This window comes from Ambystoma mexicanum, chromosome 1p, assembly GCF_040938575.1.
Source record: "Ambystoma mexicanum isolate Mex_15411 chromosome 1p, UKY_AmexF1_1, whole genome shotgun sequence".
NCBI classification, from domain to species: Eukaryota; Metazoa; Chordata; class Amphibia; order Caudata; family Ambystomatidae; genus Ambystoma; species Ambystoma mexicanum.
Genome location: NC_090921.1, coordinates 1,017,429,811 through 1,017,453,500, shown reverse-complemented (window position 1 = coordinate 1,017,453,500; position 23,690 = coordinate 1,017,429,811). Strand labels below are relative to the sequence as shown.

At 46.9% G+C, this 23,690-nt stretch overlaps 1 protein-coding gene across 6 annotated transcripts in view; it reads left to right on the top strand.

Moving 5' to 3' along the window:
- CENPT (centromere protein T) overlaps nucleotides 1-23,690 on the top strand; it is a 1,770,416-nt gene that overhangs the window by 1,212,814 nt on the left and 533,912 nt on the right. For all 6 annotated transcript variants that reach the window (XM_069655330.1, XM_069655348.1, XM_069655339.1 and 3 more), the window contains one exon: nucleotides 15,545-15,775. In XM_069655330.1, coding sequence (XP_069511431.1) covers nucleotides 15,545-15,775 — 231 coding nt within the window. The remainder of the gene's footprint in view (nucleotides 1-15,544; nucleotides 15,776-23,690) is intronic.

Sequence of the window (23,690 nt, the reverse complement as noted above, 5' to 3'; positions counted from 1 at the left end):
CTCACTGCACCATCTCCTGCCGCACACCAAATACTGCAGCATTTCGCAACTATCACCACAACCATGGAATGCACAATGCACGCTTTGGACTCACTTGTGGTGCTGTAGCACGTCGACAATGTGCTCCACGCCCATTCTCCAAAGATCAACACCCTGTGCCTCATGCACTGTCAAACCTGCATTGCTCCAGTGGGTATGCTCCTTCCACACATTCCCCACACCATGATGCAACCATGCATGTCAGCAACTACCACTATACACATACGCACTACTGGCACCATCACTCCTAACCAACCTCCACACCGCAATGGACATGCACAGCGTTACATGCAACAGTTACCATAATGTATAAACATTACACTGTCTCCGGCACCCCTACGCCCTTTCATTCACATACTATTGTCGTACCCACTTCCACTCACAAAGTATTGTCACTGCCAACTTAACCACAAAATGTTTACAACATTGCCCATACTGCAAGCATTGTGCATACAGCACACTATCCAAGCACATATAAGCTGCCCTTCAACCATACCCTCTACCATACTGACAGTATGCAAACACTGCACCCGGTGCCCACACTGCGTGACTTTTCATTGCAGCATCTCCAACCACAGCGCACCGCCATGGAGCTATGCAGCAACAAATTGCAACAGTTACCATATTGTACAAACAAAACACTCTCCTGCCTCCCTGTGCACTTTCTATCCCATACTATGGGTGTACTCACTTCCATTCACAAAGTATTGTGCCACTGCCAACCTACCCACATTCTGTTTGCAACAATGGCCTATAACAGCTTAAATGTGCTCCACAACCATTCCTTACATGTCACCACCCTCTAACTCATGCACAATAAAAATAAATGCATTACTACCGTGGGTGTCCTCAAGGCCTAGGCTCTTGAGTGCATGGACTTTGGCCATGCACCCAATAGTCTGGGCCTTGAGCACACCCACAGCAACGTTAAGCCATCATACATGTCACCGTGTCAGCAACTACGACAATCCACATACACACACCACTGCCACCAGCACTCCTACCCAACCTGTGCACCGCCATGGCGCTATGCAGCAAAGAATTGCAACAGTTAACCTAACGGCCATGTGGACAGCTAACATTATGCACAAGCATAACATGTAGGTAGCGGCACTTCACCCCAACTCCCCCCACACCATAAAGCACCCATTCAGGAAAAAAGGTTGCAATTACCAGCATCCACAAACATACAACAGCCTCCACCACCACTACGCACTGCCATTCACAAAGTATGGTGCCACTGGCAACCTACCCACATTCTGTTTGCAACACTGGCCGTACTGCAACCAATCTGCACACACCACACTATGCAAGCACCACCCTCTACCGAAAGCAGAGGCAAACATGGGCTCCTGCAGTGGGTATGTTGCAGCCCTACGCTCTTTAGTGCATGCCCTACGGCCTTTGGCCATACACCCAATAGCCTATTCCTACCACAGACCCCACCACACCTTCATTCACCCATGCATTCCACCTTGTGCCCAACTACCACATTCTATCCGCAGCGCACAGCCACCTCCGCTCCCACCTATGTCATGTACAATTCAGTCCCCTCCTGCAATTGACCTGCCACCACTCACCACAAAAGGAGGTCATTGCAAACAGCTTGCGGCAAAAGCTATGGGGCCATTACGACAGCTGCCTCCAATCACCACACAAAGTACTCGCCTATATATGTCACATGAACCACTTCTCACTCCCCCACCCCTTCCCTCCCTTATTGCTGCCAACGCATTCTGTGCAGTACATTTTCCAGACCCTTGCTCCGCCGCCGCACTGGCCTCCGATACACCATGGCGACTTTCCCAAAAAATGTTGACGCACACCACGCTTTCCTCCAGCCATCCACCGGCCGCTTCCAAACTTCTCCAACAGCATGCCGTACCGCCAGCCAATGACACTTCTGTCCGCGGAGCGAACAGGGAAATGGGCCAGCGGAGCGGACCCACATATCACACATTTTTTTGGGACGTGCATTTCAGTTCTTTGCAACGAAAGTACTGGTTGGATTTCCACCAAACACACAAAAGCACGCTTTCTGAACCAAGCCCCTGCTCCTGCTGCAAATATGGTGAAAGTCTGTTCGGCCTGTAGCCGTGCGCAAGGTTTTTCCCCATTCAGTCTTTGTAAAAAACAAATTGGGACGCCCCCCTATTTAATTGCCCCCCCCCCCCCCCTTCCTCCACACGAAACCGAGCCCAACTTAGCGAAAACATTCTGAGCCGGCCATATACTTTTTTTGCAAAGTTTGGAGAGGATTCGTCCAGGGGGAGCATAGTTAAAATCCGCCAAAAAGTGCTCTTCCTATGAGTTTAGCAACTTAACCATAACTACACACCCGCTACCGCAGGCCGTAACAAGTAAAACCAATAAACCTCAGAAATGTGCCTGTTATGGTAAGCTAAGCAACCATAACTCGTGCCACCAACCTGCAATGCTAAGACTAACACCCAGGACATGAAAGATAACATCACAAATATCTTTGATGACATCACATATCTGGCCCACTTGTTTTTGTTTACTGACATGATTAGGCTACTTTTTTTGTTTTTACTGACAATGACACATTAACCTTTTTATATGTTCTTAAAGTGCTTTCCTTAGAGTTTCATCTGAACTCGTGCACGTAGTGCATGGGGCAATAAGCACACCTCAAACACACAATTTGTGTACATGATGATTAACTCTGTTATTGTCATTTGTTGATGCTGTTGTTTCTTACTTTAGTTTTCCTGTGTGTGCCTCTAATTTGTATGCATTGTGCGTTTTTATATGTATTTTTTCTAACAGAAGTGTGTGGTAAGTTTTCAATTGTTACCCATTTATTCCATGTTTAACATTACTCAAAACACTCATAAGGAAGCATCTATTATTTTACTATCAGAAATTACCAGATTAAACATATTGTACTGATATGGTGCATGCTGCAACCATTGTGTATATGTATTTATGATTAGGTTCCTTTACTAACACTGGAATATAATGATTTGTTTGCATGAGTACATTCTTTAATACATTAAGTTGTTCATGATTGGGCTCCCAATCACCCCTAACATCTTCTTTCCAACATTATAAACTGAACCCCTTCTAGGGAATGTTTATTAAAATTAATGTAATATGTGAGGTCATCAGTGACTTTTGTGATTTCATCTTTCATGTCCTGGGTGTTAATCTTAGCAGTGCATGGTGGTGGCGCGAATTATGGTTGCTCAGCTTACCATAACTGGCGAAGTTCTGAGGTTTTTCGGTTTTACTTGTAACCATAACGTCCCTTTAACAAAGTTTTTTCATTGAGTTTCATTGGTTTTCATTAGTGCAACTTAACCATAATGTCCCTTTTAACAATGTTTTTTCAGTTAATTTCATGGGTTTTTACCAGAGCACGCTAATTTCCTATTACTTTGTCCAATTTACAGAGTTTCACCTTAAAACTCTGCCATTCCCCACCTTCTAGCATAATTTTTAACACTTCTATATACTTTTTCAACAGTTTTTGTGTTTGTCGACGTTCGCGAACGTCTGACGTCATCGCAGAATTTCCAGACAGTGTCACTTGACTTTGCACGCGTCATAATGACATGTCCGCGACCGCGTCTGTGCTTCGCGGACTGCTCAGAACTGCAGCTCCTATACCTATTCTTACTCATTATCCATTAACAATCTAGCACAGAACACATACTTGGAAGAATATTAGCAAGATTGCTATTTATCTTAAAAAGGGCATCAGCTATTGCCATCCCTCCTCCCCAAGAGCCACCACCAGCTGAAGGACATACACAACAATAAAAATCACAGTACTTTCAAAGACAACGAAGAGCACCAAGTAGATGAGGTAGTGGAAGTGCCTACCACTAGCACACAGAAATCATGGGTGTAGCAGTTCTTTACCACTGTTGGGAATGTACCAAAGGCTAAAACTATCAAAGTCAAATGAACTGAGTGCAACGCTGTACTCAGTCGCGGACTAACTGGACATTTCTCCTACGGGACCACCTCCATGCGCAACCACACCAAATCCAACCACTGCAATGCTCTCAGAGATGTTGTTCCTTATGAGCTAGCAAGAGTACTGGGACGAGTAATCCCTAGAGAACCAAAATTGTTATTGCTAGGGGCAGATGATGAAGGGACATGGACGAGATATGAAAAAATATTACTATCGACCACCACAGCCTTGATCAAGAGGATTCTAGCGAAATTGTGGGGATCTGGAGTAACACCACAAGTAGAGCAGTGGATCAAAGATGTAAATTTATGTATTGCAATGGAACAAAGGGTATACAAGGCCAGGGGATGTCCGGAAAAAGCCTGGAAAGTTTGGCAGAAATGGGAGACTCCTCAATGAAATTTCAAATTACTCATAGTAGATATTGTGATGAAGCTAATAACATGGTGACGATTATGCATGTCTTATTGGATCTTGTGGCCTATTGACTTTGAAGTAATGTTAAGTGACTCCTTACAAGTCCCAATTTTATTTGTGTACTGTACTAATAAAAATCTAATGAAATATGTTATAAAAATAATGTTCCTTTCTTAGCAAGTAGTAAGGTATCTTCTTCCTCAACCAATACTGTAACCACACAGCCTACTTCTCTAGAACACAAAATCCCACCATCTACCTTGCAAGTTATAGCATAGGCTGTTGATCCATATCATTAGAAGACAACAGTACTCTGTATGTACTATAACACACCACTCTGCAGGGGGGAGCAATTCCAAAGTGCTTTTGAAGCTGTAATGAAGCTGTAAGACATGCACAGCATCTTCCCCTGTCCACCTGGCCCTCCATATTAGTGTTTGGTGCCTCTTCCCTCATTTCCCTCCCCACTTTACTTTTTGACCTCTGCTGCTGCAAAAAAAGTTCCTTTAAGAACCACCTTTCACAGTTAAAAAATAGAACTAAAAGAAATAATCTTATAGACTCCATCTACTTTACATTTCTCAATAAAGTAGATAGACTCAATAAGATCCTCCAACATGTCCATTAGCATTTTTTGTTATGCTAATTGAAATGATGTGGGGTGTATCCCCCACTCCAGAGACTAAGTTATCGGCCCAAGTGAAGCGAGGGTGGATAACGAGACCTCCAGGTCGTTATCCCCCGTTCCAGCTCCTGCAACGTGGGATGAAGTCCATTAGCACCCCGGGTTGCCAAAGCGGTAAACCGGGATGCTAAAAAAAAGGATTTTCCTTCCTACAGCGGGACACGCAGAGTGTCCCGCTGTAGGAAGGAAAATTCCTTTCCAAGATGGCCACCATGGAAAGGGATGGCGGTGCTCCGTACTGAGCACCTCTTCCCTTTGCATGGCGGCCTGCGTTAGGCAAAGAAAAGGAGCGAATGCGGCAGTGGCGGCAGCCGCCACCGCCGAAATAAGTTAAGTAGGGGGTGTACATTTTTTTTGTTTACGGAGGGTGGGGGATGAGGGAAGATGGCGGCAGGGAGAGCCGGCCGTCAGGCGGCTTGGAACGCAGGCTTATACCAACGGTTCAAGCCCGCATTCCTAGCCACCTGATTGTCTGGCTCCCCCACCGAGGGTGCTAATGGGCGATTGTATACTAGAGAAAAATATAAGAGGACAGAAACAATTTTCGGTCCCAAATACTTTTCTCTAGCATACAATAGGGACCATAATCGATGGACCTTTTAGAACTATCTGTGGTCTCCACAGACCCCTTTGCAGGCCATGGATCATTAAAAGACCTGGATGGCACCCTGCACATCATCCCAAAAGGCAGCACTTCTACCCTTTTATATTTGTAACACTACCTCAATGCCTGCTTTCAAACAGTCACACATCCATCCACCAATCACTTCTAAAAACTGTACATATAACCCTATGACCGTATTAAGCTTCCACACATCAACTGGTTGGACACCACTGGCTAACTACTGGCGGAGAGAAGGAGTCCAAAGGGTGGGATGCATTTTAACCGTAACATCCCTTTAACAACGTTTTTTCTGTCAATTTAATAGGTTTTTATAAGTGAATATATATCGCGCGCACAGCCTGGGGTATTGAGGCGCTGTTAAAAGAAAAATGGCTTAGTTACAGTACATAGATAGGCGGCTAGGTTACATTAGCCCACAGGATGATAACATGCAATGACATGGCTTAGTTACATTACTTAGATAGGTGGCTAGGTTACATTAGCCCGTAATTGAGTTTAGATGTGCAGGATTTGTTACAGGTGTGATAGTGCAGCATAGGGTTACATGTGAGCTGCATATCAAGATGCAATGTCAATAGGATACAGTTGTTGGACTCAGGACATACATAGTTCAGAGTCAATCGGGTACATTTGTTTGACATTAGCCATAAAGTGGTGGCTGGGTGAGGGCCTTATAGGCGGTGTGTGTGAAGTTTTAAGCAAACAGTCTGGTTTTGATTGCTTTGCGCAAGGCGAGATGGAAAGGTTCAACCCTGAGGGCACGTGGCAGGGAGTTCCAATGCCTAGAGGCAATGAAGGGGAAGCTGGCACTCCCACCTCTGGCACATTTGATTATGGTGCTATGCAGTAGATTGGCATATGGTGTTCTAGTGGGTCTGGAGGCTTGAGGAATGATGACTCTGTGAGAGAGAGGTAGGGAGATACTGTGTGATGGATGCATTTGTGCGTGAGGGCAAGCGTTTTGAAAAGGATGCGTTGGCGGACAGGCAGCCAGTGGGTTTGCTGTCTGGCTGCTGAGATGTGTTCTCTTTTGGGGGTGCCCAAAGCAGCATGAAGGATGTTATTTTGAATCGTTTGCAGTTTGTGTAGATTTCTAGCTGAGGTTCCCGTGAAGAGGACATTACAATAGTCCAGCCTTGAGCCTTTTGGGGCTCTAGCAATTTTCAGGCAATTTGGGGTGGAGATGAACGGTCTGGTGGCGTTGAGGAGTTTGGAGTAGTAGGCTGCAGGAGCAGCGATTGCGCTGACTTGTCTGGACATGGTTAGGTTGGCATCTAAATAAACTCCCAGTGTTTTGACTGATTGGGAGACAGGGATGGTAGTGTTGTCTATGGTGAAGGATAGGTACTGGTTATCAAGTTTCATGCGTGAGTCATTTGGGGCCAACAATAGTAATTCAGTCTTATCCACGTTCAGACCAAGCCAGTTTTCAGCCATCCATGTGTCGATGGTGGCGTAGATGGAGTGGAGTTAAGGGTTTTGGAGTCAGCCTCATAGTTACCAGACAAAGGAATTGAGGACTTGAGTATCGTCGGCATAGTTGGTGTACATGATGCACAGTGGATCAAGTCTAGAATGAAATTCCAAACTTTCATGCAGTTTCATTGAGTGGCGCCAACGTTATAAGCCATCCAAAAACTGCTTTTCACCAGTCCTGTAATGCAGAAATAAGCATAGATGTCCCCAAACATCTCAGGACCGGCCCGGACATCTGGACTGTTAGCGGACATCAGAGTTGAAAAGCCACTGTTTTTTTGGCCTTTTTAAGGTCATATTGCACACCATCCTCATCACCCCTCACCTCCCCAGAGATTCTTTCATTTGTTTGACAAGTGCAAAGTGTGTTTTTTTTATATATTTTTACTGCACTGTCCGCGAATACAACATGGCGGGCGTTTCCAAAAACCTGACGCACAGCAAATTTTTTATTAACCAATCAGCGGGCGAGTTTGATGTCCACAGACATCACGTCGCTCTCTAGACCGGAGGCTTGTCCGCCGACCGAAAAGGGAGGTGAGTCCGCAGACTGAACCCAGATAGCACAAATTCTTTTTGACCTACTTTTTGCCCTTTTTAATAAAATAACGACTGGATGGATTTCACCAAATTTGCAAAAGCACACTTTTGGGACCAAGCCGCCGCTCCTGCCGCAAATTTGGTGAAAATACGTCCAGCGTTTTGGGTTGTAGGTGTCAGCAAAATATTTTTTGCATTGCATCTATGGGAAAAACCACACATTTCTAGACCCCACTATAACTTTGCCCCCTGCACCAAACCTCCCCAAACTTCACAGGATCAGTCTGACAGTGCCAAATACGTTTTCTGCAAAGTGTCATGAGGATTCATCCAGGGTGGCCAAAGTTATAAGCTGCCCAAAAAAGTGCTCTACCTGTCGGTTGAGCAATTTAACCATAACTACAGGGCTGCTACCGTTTTTTATTTAATATATATATATATATATATAACGTTTATCAAGGGCTGTTGATGTCCAAAGAGTAAAATGTGGGTCTATGAACAACCGAAACATTACAACAAATACATTTAGCAAAACGACCCAACAGTGCGTACATCACACCACCAAATTTTGTTTGCATTACACCTCCCAGCCCCTCAAAACCAAGTGTATGGAGTGTACCCCAAAATAAATGCATGTCCTCAAGTAATCCCAAATAATGACATGCTTCTCCTCCTCAATTACTCCTCTGCTCTTGTCTGAATGAAAGCTGGGCTCATGTGACTGGAGCGGCAGCCATAGTACACAGTGTAGTCTTTAGATGGTAAATGGAACCTAAAGTTCAGGCCCCATCATGGAGATACCACTGCTGTACAGCTATTAGAAGGACCGTAGCTGACTGACAATTAAAACTCCGAGGGGAACATTTCAAATAAGGCTGGTCATATCTAGGGAAGATAACATGTTGCTTTGTGGCCAAGATTTGTATGTTGCTGCCATTATCTGCACAATTGTATGAATGATCCACTTATTTGACTTTCCATGCCTATCAGTGATATATGTTTTCCTGAACAAGGAATATCTTACCGTATTATTATGCCACAGTTAAGCAGTTCTTTTTACAATGTTTGCAGTCCTTCTAGGTTCTGATAATTTTGTGACGATTCCCAATATTGCAGGCCTATAGGTATGCATTAAAGAGTTGCACTGCTTATGGCATTGGTAATACTCGTACGTTCCGATCCCTTTCCCCCATCCTTGTGGGCATCCCCCAACATAGGGATAGTACCGGAACCTTTGGCAGTGAAAAATTGAGCTTCCCCTTTAAATTTAGTATAGCACACGGGGGCGCAGCCTTGCTCATGGGAACACCCCACCCTCCGGTGCCTCGCCTCAGTCACTTTTTCCACACGGACAGCGTCAGACCTGGTAGCCAGTGCTTAGACCTTTTATTTTTTAGCTTCCGCTCGCTCCCTGTTTGTTTTTCAATTCATATTTCACTTACCTTCGGTGCCTCGCATGTCGGCACCAGGAGGATTTACGAGATGTGCATCATACGATAGCTCGTTCCCGGCCTCGGACCGCCATGCACTCCGTCTTCAGTGTTTGGAGCCTGACCACCGCTGGGACTCATCTTCAGCCTGCAGCGCTCTGTCACAGGGCATTGAAGAATCTTTTGTCGCGGTGGAGGGGGATCGCCCACACTTCTCCTCCGCCCCACCTTAAGTACTTAATCTCCAGGACCTCTCCTCAAGACAAGGTAGGCCCTCTGTTCAGAACAGCTCCACAGAGTGTTGACTCCTTCCCCTGGGTTTCCATGGATCAGGTTTACTCGGATTCAGGTTCTGGCAGGCCCGAGGCCTCTAAGGCTACCGGCTCCCAAGCTCAGAGGCCCTGGGGCTCTTCCGGGCGGTCCGGGGACAGACTTGAGGCCTTCAAGGCTACTGGCTCCAAAGCTGAGGGGCTCAGGGTCCATACCAGGCGGTCCTCGGAAGGACAATCAGGCTCGTCCTCTTCTCCTACCCCAGGGGGTAAGGGATTGTCAAGTGCCACCTCCAAGAGTCTGTCCTCAGCTAGATCCAGCACGGCTACCGTTGCAGGTGCCGAGGGCTCCCAGCCTACCAGAGCTCGCTCCAAGGCCGTGAACCAGGGTGTTATGACTACCGGCTGAGGGCTCAGCGCTTACCAGAGGAATCTCTGAGATCGACGCTGCAGCTTCGGGTGCAAGACCCAAGCTGTATCCTCTCATGTCTGAGGTTTCTCTTGGGTCACGGCCTCCGCGCCCTCCCGCCCACGGTATGGTGCAAGGCTTCAAAATGGCAGAGCGGCACGTGGCGGAGCCTGCCAGGCAGGTGGCCATCTTCGAACCAACTCAGGGCCCACCAGTGCTTTCGCCCATCAAGTGGACTTTGCAGGATGATCCTAGCCCCCTTCTCTCTGAAAGCGGCAGTGGATCCTACAGTGCAGGGTTTTGGTCCACTCGGGTGAATCTACCCATCGCAGCCATACAGCTACACGTACCAGGTGCTTCAGCGCTTTGACCAGTAGTGGAGGCCCAGTGCCTCACAGGGCAGGGTCCCTAGGGACCCGGCGGCTAGTGAGGACCGCTTCTTTGAGCTCTTCCTCCTCCTCATGTGTTCCCCTCAGATGAAGGGGCTCCTTAAGGACATTGTAAAGGAGGTCATCCCCCAGGTGGTGCCGCCACAGCCCCCTCCTCTGGGTACTCCTCATGTTCCTCCTATGCCCCCGGTGCCGGTCCCTTCAGCAGTTCATGCCCTATCAGTCATACTGACCCCTTCACCTCCTCCTGTACCACCAACGCCTCCCGCTCAACAGCCGTTGGACCTGTCTTTGGCTCCGGACCTCGGGGTGACCCCTCCAGCACCTGTGTCCCAGGTCCTATATTCCACTCGGCCTGTGAAAAAGGTGGGGGAGGGGGGTCCATGACAACAAGGAGGACAGTGACGCCCAGGACGATGATCCCTTGGCATCCATTAAGGCCTTTCATGACCGCCTCCAGGCCTGGCGTAGTTCTTGGGGGTCACACCCAGGAAGATGATCCCTTGGCATCCATTAAGGCCTTTCATGACCGCCTTCAGGCCTGGCGTAGTTCTTGGGGGGGTCCCTCTTCCTGAGGAAGCCCCCCAGGAGTTGGGTGTGCTAGCAGAGATCTTAGGGAAACGCACCATGATCCAGTCTGGAATCATCTCCCACCCACCCCACCCCCACCCCCAGAAGGATGTTCTGCAGGTGGCGTGGAGGGTCTGGGAGAAGCCAAGGCCAAAGCCCAGATGAACAAGAAGTTGGACAGCAGGTTTAGGCTGCCGGACGGGGAGCCAATCCTCCTTGCCGCGCACCGCAGCCCCATTCCTCTGTGGTGGCCGTAGTCTTGTTTTATAAACCATAGTCTTTGTCGTCTTACTCCACGGGAGCCACCTCCAGTTGCCTCTCCAAGGAGGACAAAATCCTGGAGTCCTTAGGAAAGTGCTGTTTCTTCATTTCAGGGCTGCAACTGTGGTAAGCCAACGCGGACACCCTTTTGGCGCCGGGGGAATTTCTGTCCGACCTCCCTTCAGACAAGCAAGCCACCTTCAAGGCCGGTCTGGCGGATGCGCGGTCCATTGCGCAGTACCTCATTTAGTCTTCGGTCTTTCACACCGACACAGCCAGTCTCCCACATCGACACAGCCAGTCTCCCACATCGACACAGCCAGCAGAGGGCTGTGCCTTATGGGCGAGATAAGGAGGACAGCGTGGATGGTGCAGGAGCCGATACTGTATCTGTCCTTTGAGGGCGTGGACCTTTTTCATTCATCCACCGATGATGAATTGATGAAGAAGAAAACCGCCAAGTCCTTGGCCATCCTGACAAAACCAGGTCAGAAATCCTTCCCTCAATCCCAGGGTAGGACTGAGTTCAAACCCTGCGTATTCTCCGGCTTCAAGTGGTTCAGAGACCACGGTACACAGAGGCCTGACAGGTTGCTCAGCGACAAGATGAGGAAGTACCAGAGGACGTTGCGCAGGTTTTTCCACTTCTCCTCCTCTGACGCCAAGAAGCAGTGACGTCAAGGTCGGGGAACACAGCTTGCCTGTGGAGGGCCATTTGGCTCTGTTCCAGGACACTTGGAAGCATCTTTTCAGCAACCCTTGTATCCTATACGTAGTCGGCACAGGCTACAGTCTTCTCTTCCTTTGCCTCTACCATCCTCTCCCCCTCTTCATCCCTTCATCCGATCTGGTCTCCGGCTCTTTTAGGGTAGGTCTTTTCTCCCTGAAAGATGCAAGCAATAGAACCGGTAAGTCTTGCGGACAGGGGCTTCAGTTCCTATTCCAGGATTTTTGCGGTACCCAAGAACAACCAGGCTGGCCTGAGGGTAGTCCCGGACCTGTCGTTTCTAAATCTGCCTTTACCGATGGAATGCTTCAAGAGGATTACTCCCACGCACATAGCCGAATCTCTGGGTGCAGGGTACTAGATGTGTTCTCTGGACCTCAAGGATGTGTACCTGCATGTGCCCATCTATCAACTGCTTAAGAAGTTTCTGCGGTTCACGATTATGTCGTACCACTTTCAGTACAAGGTGCTGCCCTTTGGCCTGAACTCGGCCCCTCGTGTCTTCACAAAGTTGATGAACACAGTGGCAGGCCTCCTCCACTTGGAGGGCCATCATCTATACACTTATTTGGATGACTGGCTATTGAAGGCGGGGTCACTCGAAGTGGTGGTGCACTCCTGCCAGAGATTGGCAGATACCCTTCATCAGCTGGGCTGTTCCTTCAGCCAGAGGAAATCACAGTTATGCCCGTCTCAGGAACTGGTCTTCGTAGGGTTGCATTGGAACACTACAGTTCAGTGGTTGTTCTCACGCCTGAGAGGTTCATCTCCCTCCGCAAGGCGGTAGGAGACTTTCTGGCCAACTCGGCCACTTTGGCTTGGTGATTCCAGTACATTCTGGGTCTGATGGCCTCCTGCATGCTCACTGTACAGCACTCTCGCCTCAAGAGGAGACCCCTCCAGCTCCACCTGGCGGCCAATTGGGATCAGGAGATGGGGGTCTGAGTCGGAAAAGATCCCAACACCACCACTCCTGCTGCCCGATCTTCGCTGGTGGTTGATGTATGGCAATGTTTCCGTGGGAGCCCCCTTGACCCGGAACCTGCCCTGGTGGTGACAACGGACTCCTCTCTTTCAGACTACAGGGCTACTCTGAAGGGCTCCGCGATTCATGGCGCCTGGTTCAGGACGGAAGCTATCCTGCATATCAATCTGCTTGAGCTCAGGTCAGTGGGTCTGGCCCTCAAGGCGCTATCGCCCCTCATAAGGAACAGGTCTGTTTTGGTCAGGATGGACAATTCTTCAGCGATGTTTTACCTGAACAAGTAGAGTGGCACCTGCTCTCCCCTCCTCTGCATGGAGGCGGTATCGATCTGCGAATGGGCCCTGGCAGAGGGGATTTGGATTTCGGCAGTCTACCTCCCGGGGGACAGCAAGGAAGAAGCAGACCAGTTGAGTCGCTTGGGGTTCAACACCTACAAGCGGGAGTTCCACAACAACTCCTTATTGTCCCTGTTTCAGAGTTGGGGGGGGGGGGGGGTTCACGGACCTAGATTTGTTCCCATCCGGTTGGAATGCCAAGTGCCCCCAGTTTGCTTCATGGGCAGGTCAGGGGTCACTGAGAGACGCCTTCCAGTTGTGTTGGCATGGCCGCAGGTGTTATGCGTTCCCGCCCATCCCTCTGCTCCCACGGACTCTCTGCAAGTTCCAGGCCTTAGTGGGTTGCATCCTCATCCTGGTTGCCCCCCACTGGCCTTCGAGACCCTGGTTTTCGGATCTGCTGCTGTAGAGCTCATAGTGTCCTGTCCATCTTCTGATCCCCAGCAGGGACTTCCTGACGCAGCAGGGCGGGGCAGTGGAACATCCGAACCCGGACAAACTGGGCCTGGTTCCTGATCAGCTTAGGCTTCAGCACGCTCAATTTTCATATAACAAATGGGACAACATTCAGCAGACCAGGAGGCCCTCGACTCGGTCCAAGTATAAGAGCAAATGGACTAGGTTCTGCCATTGGGCCTGCGACAAGGGGCCTGGACCCTGTCGCCTGTCCTCTGGGTGACGTACTGGATCAGCGCACCTGGCTCATTCTGGAATCCAGGTGGATACTTGTTGCACGTATTTGGTGGCCATCGGAGCTTAAAAGAATTCCCCTGAGCATGTGTTTTCGGCAGCCAACCCAGTTGTTAAGTCTCACCTTAAGGGGTTGTCTAGGATTTTTCCTCTGGTGTATAGATCTCATCCGGTCTGGGACCTCAACGTGGTTCAGGTGGCTTTGCAAAGCAATCATTTTGAGCCGATGGCTTCTTGCGGACTTCCGCTTGGTGACGCTAAAGACTGTTTTATTGGTGGCTCCCACCTCTGCGCGCAGGGTTAGTGAACTGCAGGCGTCCTCATGTGAGCTATTCACCACATTTCACGATGACAAGGTCATCTTCAGCACTCGGCCCACAGTGGTCTCTCCATTTCATTTGAATCAAGAGATCTGCCTGCTGTTGTTCTTCCCGAACCCGCAGTCAGAGGCAGAGAGAGCCCTGCATTCCTTGGACCTCAAGAGGGTCCTCAAGTTTGTCTCAAACAAAATCCTTCATGAAGTCTGAGGCATTGTTTGTGACTTTTGGGGTTTCCTCCCCCGGCTCTCAGACTTTCAAGGCTTCCATCACCCGTTGGATGGTTCAGACCATTTCGGAGGCCTATATGGCCATGGGCAAACCTGTTTCTGAGGGGATTCATGCTCATGCGGTCAGGGCCAAGGCCACAGCCGTTGCATTTCAAAACACGGGTCTTGGGATGTCATCAGCAAGGCGGCTACTTGGGCCCCTCTGTCGGCCTTCTGTAAGCCCTACTCACTGGACACCAGCTACAGGCACGATGAGGAGTTTGGTCAGGTGGTTCTGAAGAACCTTTTTGCTTCATCATAGTTGTGAGGCAGGTTATCACAGATACACTATGCTTCTTGTTCAGTGGAATCACCCACAAGGATGGAGGAAAGGGGGCAGAACATTTGAGTCATTAAAGTTACTCACTGTAGTGACAATAGTACTCCTAGTCCCCTTTTCTCCATACGTTAGACCCACCTTCCCCCGCTAGTATGCCAAGGGCTAATATGTATACGTGTAGCCAGGTATCTTAGCGTCCAATGTATTCAAAGGGCACTGAGGTGAGGCGCCGGAAGGCGTGGCCTTGGCGGGGCGTTCCCAGCGCGCTATACTAAATTTAAAGGGGAACCTCAATTTTTTGCTGTCAAAGGTTCTGGTACATCCCCATGTTGGGGGACGCCCACAAGGATGAAGAAAAGGGGTCTATGGACTACAAGTACTCTAGTCACTGTGGTGCATAACTTTAATATATTGGGCTACTTACAACTCTGATTTGTTACCTGCTTGGTCTGGCATACACCCGTTACACCCTCCTGATTTTGTATCCTCCACAATCATTTTGTAGCGGCCACATTAATAATCTGCATGTTTTTAATTCATTTGCATTGTCCGGGTTAGTGAATTGATGGGCATTGTGGGGGCAGGAATTGCATGGGGGCAGCTAAACAACCTTTTTTATTTTATCTGCATGGCAGCCATTTAAACCACTTCGATCTAAGAGAGGTTATGGAAAGGTTCGAGCATGCTACACTGGTAATCGGAAAGATTCACACACAGGCCTAGAAAATTTAGCCTTCCTTGTGGTGGCATTTTTTGTGGCCCAAAATCCTTGCTTAGAATTAGTGTGTTAACAGGCGGAGGGGAGGGTACATTATTTTACTGTTATTTATTTTACAAGAATCCAGGAAAGCTGTACAGTAATTATGTAACCATCATTTTGTGTAGCGGACAAAATCTCCCCATCTGATGGTACTTCAACATCTGGTAATCTGAGAAGGCAATCAGTTGCCCTGTTCTCTCAGCCAAGCGAAGGACCTCCCATCAAGGAAAGGAATCAGATCTCATCCAGATCCCTGGAGAAAGACAAGAGGATATCAAAAAGGGTACAAAGCAAAGAGGAATCAGAAGATGCAGAGGAAGAACATAGGATGAGTGGTAGCAAACTGGCCACTAGAGGTAAGAAATAAACATTCTCTGAAGCAAGTCTACATCTAAGCAAAAATCCCAAGTTGCTTTCCCCACTTGAGTTCTCTTAAGTAAAAAATAAATGTAATGGGCTACTTATATCTCACTTCATGGCATCCTCCAGCCTCTGAGCTGGGCACTGGTATCGAACCTGTGCTGCTCAGTGTAATCCTGTTTCCAAAACGTCTTTCCAAGACGAGAACGTTGCCCCTAAGCTTAAAGAAGGACTAGTTCTCTCAAAGGTTTATAGTTCTATTTTCAAGTTAGAGCTGTCCCTTTAACTAACCTCATTATCTACACATTTGCTAATCTCCTCTCAGCATATCTACCATTTTGCTATGCAGGTATATGTGAATGAGATGAACATTGATGCATAGGGATGGTTAGGTAATGCATGCAGATGGGTTCTTCATTTTAAACATACTTTTCTAGAGCCTCGAATAGGAGACAAAATATACCTATTTTCTAAACACATTCATGTTGAAATGCTCTACGATGTTTGGGAGTGGTCTCCAATCAAAATTAATAGATCATCCTTTGTATTTGGTTGTTTTGTTTGCAGTCATGATCCTTTTGATTCAATGTGTTTTTTTCTCATTGACAAGGCATGGGCAAATAAGCAACGGTTTAATTACACACTTTGGACTTCAGTCATTTTGTTAATGTGCCATTATATGCAAGTCGTGTGTTGTCATGTTCACATTTTGGCTGCAAATGGCTGGGCCTGAACAGGTTTCTGCCAACCCAGGGCTGTTCTCATTGTAGTTTTACACCTCTGGTTGTATGACCAGTGGATTGAGTACATTGATATGTATTGGCAAAGTGGGGGTTACAGTCCGGAAATGAACAGGAGTGATCCATGCACCACAGCTAGTCATGTCACCTTGCACTAGCCCCACTGTTGATCTATCTTAAGTTTTAAGCCACACCCTCTCATTGTCGTCCTTCTCTACCCCAGCCAAGTCTGCATTGGTTGACACCTAGCTACTGTGACGAATCCCAGGATGTCGTCACTTCTTCCATGGGGGAGTCCTCTTCCTCTGAGGCAAGGCCGCTACCTGCTAGTCCCCTGTGGGATGTCTTGACCCACTTTCGCTCTGCCATGCGGCATCCCTGTGTGCTGATGGTGCCAGAAATATCAAAATGGCCACAAAACCCTTGTGCGTGCCAAAACCTCTGAAAATCGCGCTTTACAACACAAAAAGATGGCTGCCAAATCTACCATGCATGTTGTCAGTGGTGGAACAGAGATCTCACTCCTGAAACATGTCACTCGGCTTCACAACAAGTAAAAATGAAGCACAGAGGAAAAAGCAGTGCTTTGCTGAAAGAAATCCAAAATCTTGCTTTTAAATCCTTTTCTTGGTTTCTGACACTGCAGAATGGCGGTACAAAACACCCTCAAACATCCAATATTCTTGCTGGGTGCTACAATTCACTTAGTTCAAGAAAATTGACAGGGGGGTCCTGGGAGTCTCTCTGCCAGACATTAGTCCTGGTTACGAGAGACTTACCCAGAATCTTTAGCTCACTATCTTTCACAGAGAAGAAATATCCCACACATATCAGTCTTTGTCCTGCCCTGGGGCAGTCCAGCACCGAAATGCTAGGCAATTTTCCTCTGAACAAGAGTACCAACAGCATCCCCAGACACGTGTTTCGGTTTGGTTGGACCTCATCAGTAGGGAGGAGCTGTGCCTCTCTAAGAATAGTGAGCAAGGGGTCCACGTCTGGATTCCCCTAGTAATTAGGGTGAGACCCAAAGTTACTTGAATATGCAAATTGACAAGGGGGATCCTGGGAGTCTCTGCCAGACATTAGTCCTGGTTAGACTTAGTTCAAGAAGAAATCATTGTGAACTTACAATATCCTGAAAAGCTGAATTTGTCATAAAAACATCCACAGCAAAAGTTGACTGCCTGTGGAATCTGTCAAAATCTGGGCACAGTACCCTCGGCCGCCTGAATGACAGCTGTCAGAAGCCTGCCTGATTAACTTTAAAAATGTATAAGCTGAAAGCAAATGTTTGCAATGTAAATGGCACTGTTACTGAGAGTAACCTATGTTGTAATTGTTAATCCCATGGTTTAGAATCTGAAATAAGTGTTCTAGCTGCTAGTTTGAAATCGCAAGTTGTTTTTAAACAAAGAAAAAATGCAACTGAATTAACATTTAATTTAAGCCTGACCAAAGCCACCCAAACTGGTATAACAGCTTTCCCCCCAGAAACAAGGCCTCCCCCTCTAGTTCCATCCACCGGGAAATCACACCTAAGTGATGATTATAGGATGGGGAAGAATTTGGTCTGCCAGAGGATGGAGACAGTGGACATCCTCCAGCTAAAAGGAAATGTAGATGTGAAGGGTCGTAAATGGCCTCTGCCAAGGAGAAACTGGGAGGAGCCTGCTCTTGAACTGCAGGGAGAGAAAGAGAGGCAGAGACAAACAGCCATTTGTGGCTGGACATTCACAAATAACATTTTGTTTAAATACATATAACTTACCACTTAAAATTATTTAAAATACAAAAATCACATATTTGTGAATCTAAATTCTGACTGTACATTTTAGAGGCAGCAAAACCGTGTGACATGTGCTAGAAGGAACGGCGGAAAGGGTGGTTTTACACCAAATGTATTTATGCCACAAGTAAGAAATGTTATACCCTTATGCCTATGTTATACGCGCACACTTGCAGAAATGTGCTTATCAATTTGACACTGTGTTCCTGATAAAAAGGGCAACATTCTGGGGAAAGCAGACACAAGATCTCACAACCACGGGGTTTTGAGGAGTAGTTGCTACACAAAATATGTAATCTGTATAGGTGATTGTGATAGAGGTTGCAAATATGTAAATATGGATTGTGCCAAAAGTAGATTTTGTGTTTAAGGGGCAAGGGGTGGACTCTAAGCCTCGTAAACCCACACCATCAAGGTGATACCCTGTTTTTCTCCTCCTATCAAGGTAGAGCGGAGACTCTGGCCAATCGCCTGCCAAGGGGGCGAGTTTAGGATAAACCAGCACACATACCCCTTTATCATAAGCATAAATAGAGACAGCTCAGGACTCAGGGGAACACACAGATTCCCCCACTATCCCGATGCTAGCGAAGCACCCTGCAGCTGAACCCTCCATCTTCCTTGCTCCAGACTCCAGAAACTTGGCAAACAGAAAGGCCCATTGCATAGCTGAACAATTTTCAGCTAGGCCTGAAAATTCCAGAACCAAAATCCCACAAACCTAAGGGGAGAATCATATACAGCCAGGCTGCGCTGTACTGCTTGCCTGCTAAATAATTAACTTCAGAACCAAGAAGGGCGGTTCAACCGAATCCTGGGCCGTGCTGTGACCAGAGCCATTGCAGACCCGATCCAGTCCTGTGCCGTGCTGTGAACAGACCCAGTCCAGTCCGGTGTGCCCAGCTGTCTGTCCCAGAAGCACATTCCCTTCCCTGACCAGAAATCTTGATGGACCAGAATCCTGACAGGTCCGTGTAAAAACATATCTAGTGAGTATCTATAGATGGGACTGTGTCACTAGCATATGTACTGTCCATAGTTAATCCCTATCTTAAACCCATCCTCTCGTATTCAGAACCGGTAGTGTTAGGAGTATTTTGAATTGTCAGAACTTTTCTTGCGCTAAATTTCTCATTTGTTTTCTCAAATCATAAGTCATTAGTGTTGTGAGTAATTAAAGTGAATCCCAGAAAGAAACTGAGTATCCACCACGTGAAGGGTTCCCTGGCCAGGAATGGTAGAGATTCATGTGTGGCATTTTCTTTTTCTATAGTCCTAATCTAGTGTAAGAAACCCATTTGTCTTTTAAAAGTGCATTCTTGTTTCCCATTTTTGCGCCTATCTCGAAAAAAACGAGCTCCACTAAAACGTCCATAACTTCCTTGGTATTTGTGCTAGAAACATAATGTCAACGTCTGCTTGTAGCTAACATCCAGTTTTAATTTGCATCTGAAACCGCATTCCAAATCCATATAGTTCTCCCGTAATCACGATTATCGCGCGCTGAAAAGATTGATGCGAATTTCGTTTTAAGGAATTTCTGACACGTGTAAAACAGCTTTTGATTGCTTCTGACCTGAATTTTAAGATTTCACATTGTTTCTTAGTATTAAATCATTGCTAGTGTTTATGTGCAACTATTTAAAGTGGCTCCCATAAGAATTTAAACAATTTCAGCAATTTAAACCATATTTAGTGTTTTTACTCAATCCATTCTCAAGATAACTTAAAACCATTTTGACAGCTTGCCAATCAATTCTGTTTTTCTCTTGTATTGCTGGGGGTAAATTGGGATTGATATTTTGGTTGAATTCTGCCATTCCTGAATACCTGCTCTCTCTCCTCCTATCTCTTTACATTGCCTGCTGGGGGGGGTTGACGGGTGTGCAGGGGGAAATAGTAACCACATTGCTATTTGATCTGAACACATACAAAAGTATTATTTCTGTGCTGAATTGTTTTGCTCCCTATTACTCCTTGTGCATTAAAGAGATTATTTAGTGTTACATCACCCCATTGGTGATCATTGTGTACCTATCAAAACATAGTGTGATTGAATTGTAACTACATAAATAAATATTTTAACTTTCCAAACCAGCCTAATTCCTGGATCAGTGTGACGGGGGGGGGGGGGTTCCAGGAGGGGGGCGTGATATGAGTGGTACATCGTTCAGAATAAAATAACTTTTAGACACAAATAAATTGTAGGCGTTGAGTTAGGTGAGTGCCGGATTGAAATCACGTACACCCCCTGAGGGTGGTACTCAGCGGGTAGCTCTCATGGGGATGGAAACCCCCTATGGGACGAGGGATGACACTTTGGGAGAAACGCCCCACACCCCAACCGCCCACACCCAGTTACCCTGCACAGGACATAATACCCCACACACTGCCATGTATGTCTGCAGAATAGACAATGTCACTTCCCCAAGAAACACTAAGACGAGGAAGAACATTGAGTTACAGGGATGAATATAGTGCTGGAATGAGGAAGAGGTGTGGAGTAATGTGGTATATTCCACCGAACCATTACAAATGCACTTGTCAATTTGCGTCAAGCGAATCGGAACAGAACATAAATAGGGAAAAATGACTTGTTGATGAGAGAAGCTCTCACAGGAGCAAGCGGGAGATTCGAATCCTGGCAACAGTAGAGGAGACGGGACATCAGCGGTATCAGGAACGGGACGCTTACCCACTGGCAGAGTCATTCCTGAGGCATCCGTCACAGACGAACAACCGAGAGGAGCAGAAGCATGAGCCCCCAGCCAGATGGGAAGCCTGCAGTGCATGGATATAGCCGAAACGCACATCTCAGAGGCCTGGAGTCCGCCCAGAGCCACCGCTGTCCCTGGAAGCGACAGAGGGAAGCCGAGAAGGCCCAAAGCACACGTAAACTACTAAAGGCTACCGCTAAGCTCTCCAGAGAGGTCGGGGAGACTGGGACGGTTGGCAGAACGGCTAAAAAATGGAGAATTAAGAAGTCTGGGACCCATACCCACAAACCTAATCAAGGCCTCCAAAAGCAATCTTCATAAGTTACAGTACCTATCATGATGGTGTACCAGGCTGGCTGTGACCATAGAAGTAGTAGTAGTAAAGCGACAAGAAAAAAAATTAAAAATACAGAAAAAGGGCGTCTGGGATTCAGACCCATATGAAGAGAGAGCCAAAGCATTCTTCAGAGTCACCGTACCTGGCCGGATGGTGTGCCAGGTTGACTGTGAAACCAAGGAGAAGCCAAGAGTTATCTTCATAGTCACAGTATCTGGGAGAAACAAGAGCCAGGTTGACTGAAATATTGTGGGAGGAAACCAAGGGGAAGGTAGGGAAGCAAAGCCCTGCTGCCGTTCTGAAACATTTTTGGAACACTAAAATAAGGGTGACCATCATTAGACATTCGGAGGGTGAGACATCCTGGGGAGTAATGTTGTCTTTCCTTTTGAAGTTTATTTGTACACTACTTTGGAACTTTGTTTTGTAAGCAGGAAAAGAACTTTGAGACTCAAGAAGATTCACTTTTCACATTAGTTTGAGTTCTTAGTGTGAGGGCTGGAAATAGGATTTCTGACAGCACAGTGGACTTATTTCGTTCGACTATCCTGACAGACTCCTTAGAATAGAATATTCTTTTAAGGCAGGGAACCCCTTCTTAGTAATAGGGACAGGAAGGTATTTCCCCAACCCTCATTAATTTAATTCAAGTCTTTGATATCAATCCTGCCACCGGTGTGTCTTGCAATGATGATGATGCAATAATGATGTCTTGCAATATATCATATTATAATAACACCTGAAGCATTGAGTATTCTGCTAGGACCGGTGCTTCCCCATTGAGGAGGATTTAGCATCCTACGCACCAGAAAGCACAAACAAGCCTCCTCTATTCTGAGAAGCTGATAACTGAGTGATGGGGATTATCAGTAACCTTGAGAGGAGTTCAGCCAATTGGACTCTGGCAATTGAGTCCAAGGGAATATGGCTTGCCGTTCAGGGAAAACCTACAATACAGGGACTACTGCAAAGAGCCCTTTCCTGTGTTTCTACTAGCACACATAAGTGCTGCTCATTTGTGCCCTAGCTTAAGGCCATTTGCTCTCATTTGTGTATAGTTTTGACAGATTTTTTATGGCAGTCTGTACTTTTGTCTGTTCAAAGAAACGTTTTGGCTTTCTAACCAAATTCAATGCTGATCCGTTTACAAGACACGTTAATACTGAGTAGCATTCAGCTCAAGGAAACCGATCTGATTACATTATTGGAGAATAAGTGAAGTGCCCATACCCGCATATTTTACCGTTCAGAAACACAACTCATTAATGGTATATCTGCGGTTGTGGTTAAATAATTGCGATAAAAAATGGGTTTTCATCGTCTGTGAGCAGTTGCCGGGACCTCACTTATAAATGCAGTTCCTATGCTTGGTTTTCGTAACAGTCTCTGTAATCGATAAGTGTTGGGTAACTATGAAGCACACTAAGAAGGAGTGTGGTTCTGGAAGCTTTGTTTTGAGAGACCAGTGTTGTCTTGTAACCAGAGAATCCTATGAGCAATCACATCCAGCATTCACAAAAGGGTGCAGGGCAGAGGGTTTTGAGAGCAGACCCTTAGTAGTTCAGGCAACAAAGCCCATACTAGCGCGGTCTATAGAACCAATATCAATTTCTGAGGAAGCTAAGGCTTGTCATCACGAATGACACCTAAGGTTCCACCTACAGCCTTACTGGGAGAGGAGAAAGCCCTTTCTTCCAGCTGGCAGATGACATGTGAGTAGCATAAGATGGGAACAGTTGCGCTGAGAGCAGGTCTAATGCCGCTGAGCTAGAAAATAGTTATCCCTTCACGTTGAAGCTTTGGAGCTGTGTCAGTGTTAGGGAGAATTCTCTGTAAAGGATAATTTCCCAAACCTAGTGAGTCCCCCAGCAGCTTTGCTGGATTTTTGGGGTTTATTTTTTTCTCCTGCTAAGAGTGACACTCTTTTCCTCCCCCTCTTAGACATGATTTGAGGTGTTCCTTTGACTTTGTATGTGTTTTATGGGCCATGGGGTCCTTTTCCCCATAGGGTTTCATGTGTTTTTGATATGTGGGTTACACAGCACCCTCCGTGCAGTAGCCCAGGGGTGTCGTAGCGACCCCCAAACATAGACTCCATACCCTGGGACTGACTACTGTCTCCCAGGGCATGTAAAGTCACCATTGGCTTTACTAGTCTCAAATTGTGAACAGAACCAGTACAAACCATCATATTGTGGACGTACTGGTCGGGGCAATTCGATTGCCCCTGGGTCTGTTGTTCGAGGGGGCACTGTCCAGTCCCCCCTGACCGAGTTTTGGCTGGTGGCAGTGGATACTACTTTTTATATTCGACGCAAATATATTCCTATG